At 32.8% G+C, this 4,344-nt stretch overlaps 1 protein-coding gene across 4 annotated transcripts in view; it reads right to left on the reverse strand.

The window, feature by feature from the left end:
• Nucleotides 1-4,344, reverse strand: part of DCAF6 (DDB1 and CUL4 associated factor 6) — a 57,896-nt gene that overhangs the window by 39,824 nt on the left and 13,728 nt on the right. For all 4 annotated transcript variants that reach the window (XM_023519932.1, XM_023519931.1, XM_023519933.1 and 1 more), the window contains exons 5-6: nt 2,743-2,856; nt 193-328 (exon numbers count right to left, since the gene is read on the reverse strand). In XM_023519932.1, coding sequence (XP_023375700.1) covers nt 193-328; nt 2,743-2,856 — 250 coding nt within the window. The remainder of the gene's footprint in view (nt 1-192; nt 329-2,742; nt 2,857-4,344) is intronic.

The following is a 4,344-nucleotide window of genomic DNA, read 5'->3' on the forward strand; positions in this document are numbered from 1 at the left end:
AACTGCCAAAGTATCACCCTGATAGGGTCATAAGATCTTGGCGAAATGCTATTTTTACCATATATATTATTTAAATATATTCTGCTTACTGATTTTATGACAAACTAATGAAAATTTAAAATGGCAAATGTCCTAAAAATTTACTCTTTGAACGGACAGACTCTTCTATTTTCCCTACTACGTAGCTTTTACCCGTGGCTCTGGTGCCCAGCATCCTCCGATCGTATATCCGCACTGAGCTGTCAGAGCAGCCCACAGCCAGGTAATACGGTATCGGTGGGCAAATCGCTACCGATGTGGCAGCGCGTCGGCAGTTAATTAAAATATCCTACGAAAGATAAAATAGCATCAGCTGCACGGAGCTTTACAGTAGAGATGATACTATATCTAAAACATTTTCCCTTCAATTAGAAGAAAATTACCTTTCTCAAATCCTAATTCAGTCAGTATGATGACGACGGGGGAGAAAAACAACATGGCTTTTTAATTTTTATTTTTAAGATTTCCATCACTGAGCGTTTCTAACACACGCAGCTCATGTGCACGCGAAAGAAGTACACTCAGTCAATATTCTTCCTCAGCAGTTTATTGCTCTAAGGAAAATTCTGTTTTTCTTTACGATTTGCTATAAACTCCAAAACTGACTTCTAAAACAATACTGTATGCTTTCCTTATGAACTAATCAAAATTCAAAAAAAAAACGGAAATACTAAATTTAATTAAAGTAAAAATTTAAAAACAACCAATATTTGAGTGATATAAAATACGTCATGACGAAGACAAAGTGAAAATGGCTCCCAGATACAAGATTCAAACACGCAGCAATTACACTGGATCCACACAGCAGCTCCAAGAAGCTGGTAATAATTCAGGAAACTCATTCAAAACTGCATTTCAAATAATCTAATACGACTTGAATTATTTCTCAGAAATGCCTCCTAAATATCCTCATACTCATGAATAGTGAACAGCTTTAGAAATGTAAAAAACTCATCTGTTACCTATGTAATGTGTCATTAAGTCGCTAATTACATTAGAAGGGCCTGCTAATTTTGGCCCACTGGCCAGTAAAGATGGAGGTATAATCTACCTTTGTCTATGCTGAGTACTAATGTTTGTTTTATACGGTACTCATACTATTTTAAATATAACTTGATAATAAAATACAACAAAAATATTATTAGCTGATTTTAAACTTTCATATTTTTTCAACTTATAAAATCTTTCTCCTTACCAGTTCAAAAACAAGTACACCCATATATACAAACTCTATTAAAAGGTTTTACTATGTCACTACTTATTTCTATATAAGCATTAGGAACTGTGAGAGCTCTCACCCCAAATACATATCCCTAAGGAATTTTGTTAATTTTATATAATTTTGTCTATGACTTAAGCTCCTCACGCTTCTCAGTACAGCCATGTTTTTAAATTACATTTGTCTTAAGTTTTACTTATTCAATTATCCCTATTACATGTAATTTAACATTTTTCCTATGATGTTAAATTAAAGGATCATGATTCCTATTATACAGAATTCATTCACCGAATGTCTTCCATAATTCTAAGATTTTAGTGTTAAGGATTGCTCTAGTTAACAGTTGTTCTTTATACGTTGCCTCTTCATTTTTATAAAGAAATCAAAAGTTTTATTAAGGAAAGTTTTAACAGTATTTTCACTTATTAACTTTGCTTTCATCTCTGTTTTTAGAGGGTTTTCGGTTATAAAAGCACAATTAAATCCTACTACACTGTACACCGAAAACATGGTTTAAAAGAATTTGGCATAACGAATTTTAGTACCTATCATTTACTAAGAAACAGGTATACTCAAATGTCCCTAATAAACAGTCTAATATTTTACTCATTTCTGCTGCCTTTTAGTTCAATGCTTTCCTACTTGTGTGTGTGTACTCATATAACATAAAAACTAACTTAACAACTATAGATTTAACTTTTTTTATTTCTATTTTTTTCTTCTCTGTTTCAATATAGAAAATAATCTCCCCACTCCCCCAAAGAATGCTAACAATAGCAATTGCTTTAATTAGCAAGCACTCAACCTGATTACTAATAATTTTTTTTAGGGGGGTGAGTAACTTTCAGTAAAAATATATCTAGCAATCCTTTCTTATTTCATTTAGTACTTCGAAATGATCTGAGAAAAAACTACTGTCTCTAAATAACATTTGGGGTTGTCTAGGATCCTGTATTTCTCAGGCCTTTTTCAAGTTTAAAATAGTACCTAAAATACAAAGTTGATAGTGAAACAATTATCTTTAGAGAGTGAGCTAAATCTGAATGAACATATACAAAGAATGGTATCATTATTTTTTTAAAAGATGACATATATTTCTTGGTTTAAAGGTCAGGGTAAAAACGAAAAGACACTAGTCTACTCCGTGCTTTTATCACTGCTATTGGTAAGCCCGCATTATCTCTATAAGTAAACGGGATACAGTGATAAATGCTTCAGGTCTTATAATGACAGAGCATATATGAACAATTATATGCATTTCCATAAATATATTTGAAAAGTACAATTAAAATACAAGTTCCCTAAATTTACTATTAGCATTTTAATTAAAATTTTTTACTATGAAATATATGTTTATTGAAGATTTTAGGGAAACAAAATTTTTTAATTTACCCATAATCTCATAACCCAGAGATAACTTACTGTCCAGTTTTAAGTATAATCTTAAATTTTTTGCATCATTTGTACAAAAACTTGAGTCTTACATCTTTGCAGTCTTCTTTTGTGCAGCTAGTTTTGATGCGTGTATCAAACCACCTGACAGTCCCATCTTCACCACAAGAGAGGAAAGTGTACGGGTCATTGGGTACAGTCATAATCTGAAGATGAAAACAGAAGTCCAGCTAATGTCATTGCACATTTAAACAGATGGCTTGGAAAGCCATAAAATGCTTAAAGCAAAAGCAACTAAGAACCATTTCTTTTAAGTATTTACGACTTTCTCACACCATGATTCAAAACAATACAATACATACAGAAATATGCAAAGAGTAATTGTTGAATTAATATGACTCATTACTTTGAGGTTTGAAATTAATAGACCTGCAGATATAAAGTTCTTTAAGATTTTAAACTTCTAACAACTTTGACAAGAAAAATTCTCCCCTAGGAAACTTGTCTAAGCTACTCAAAGCCTAATTTTTGTTTTCTGGATGTGAATTTACACTTCTATTATAAATACATTATAAAATGTTCTCTGATAATGTTTATGAGAATTGCAAGATGCTGAATTGATGTGAGCATTTAAGATGACCTCTCAAAAAAGCATTTAAGATGACCGCTCACAGCTAACACCACAGTCAATGGTGAAAAACTGGAACTTTCTCCTCGAAGGTCAGGAACAAGGCACAAACGCCCATTCTCATCACTCTTATCCAATATGGTTCTAGCTCAAGCAACCAGACAAGAAAAAAATAAAAGGCATTAAAATTGGAAAGGAATTAAGTAAAATTATCTCTATTGAAGACGACGTGATCTTATGTGTAGAAAACTCAAGATTCCACACATACAAAAAACCCCATTAGAACTAATAAATGAATATGGCAATGTTGCAGGTTACAAAATCAACATAAAAATCACCTGCGTTTCTACATGCTAACATTAAACACTCTGAAAGGGAAATTGAGAAAACCACCTCATTACAGTGGTATCAAAAAGAGTAAAACACCAAGGAATAAATTTATTTCTTGAGGTGAAAGGCTTGTACACAAACAAAACATTTCTCAAAGAACTAAAGAAGATACAAACGAAATGAAAAGACATCCTGTGTTCACAGAATGGAAGACTTAATATTGTTAAAATGTCCATACTATCCAAGGCGATCTAGATATAATGCAATTTCTATCAAAATCCCAATGGCCTCATTTACAGGGGAAAAAAAAACATCTTAAAATTCATACGGAATCTCAAAGGACACAAAATACCAAAACAATGTGGAGAAAGAAAAACAAAGCTGAGGCCTCGCACTTGCTGATTTCAAAGCATATTACAAAACTACTGCATTTAATACGTTATGGTACTGGCATAAAGACAGACACGCAGACCAATAGAACGGTGATGACTTTATGCAAGACGGTGATAAAGTGTTTAAGAGGTTAAAGCCCAGCAGAGAGCTCTGAGACACAGTAACAGAAGCATCTTCAAAGGCGGACATCTGTTTGCTGAGAGTATGGCTGCTCAAGCAATTACAAACCCTATTACCACAGCTCACATCTTATTTCTTAAACTTTATCTGTGAGCTTATCGAGACCCATTTCCTCAAATTTCTCTGCCTACATATGCATGAATGTGGGTATACATAATATACA

Source organism: Pteropus vampyrus, unplaced genomic scaffold (assembly GCF_000151845.1).
Source record: "Pteropus vampyrus isolate Shadow unplaced genomic scaffold, Pvam_2.0 Scaffold241, whole genome shotgun sequence".
Taxonomy (NCBI): domain Eukaryota; kingdom Metazoa; phylum Chordata; class Mammalia; order Chiroptera; family Pteropodidae; genus Pteropus; species Pteropus vampyrus.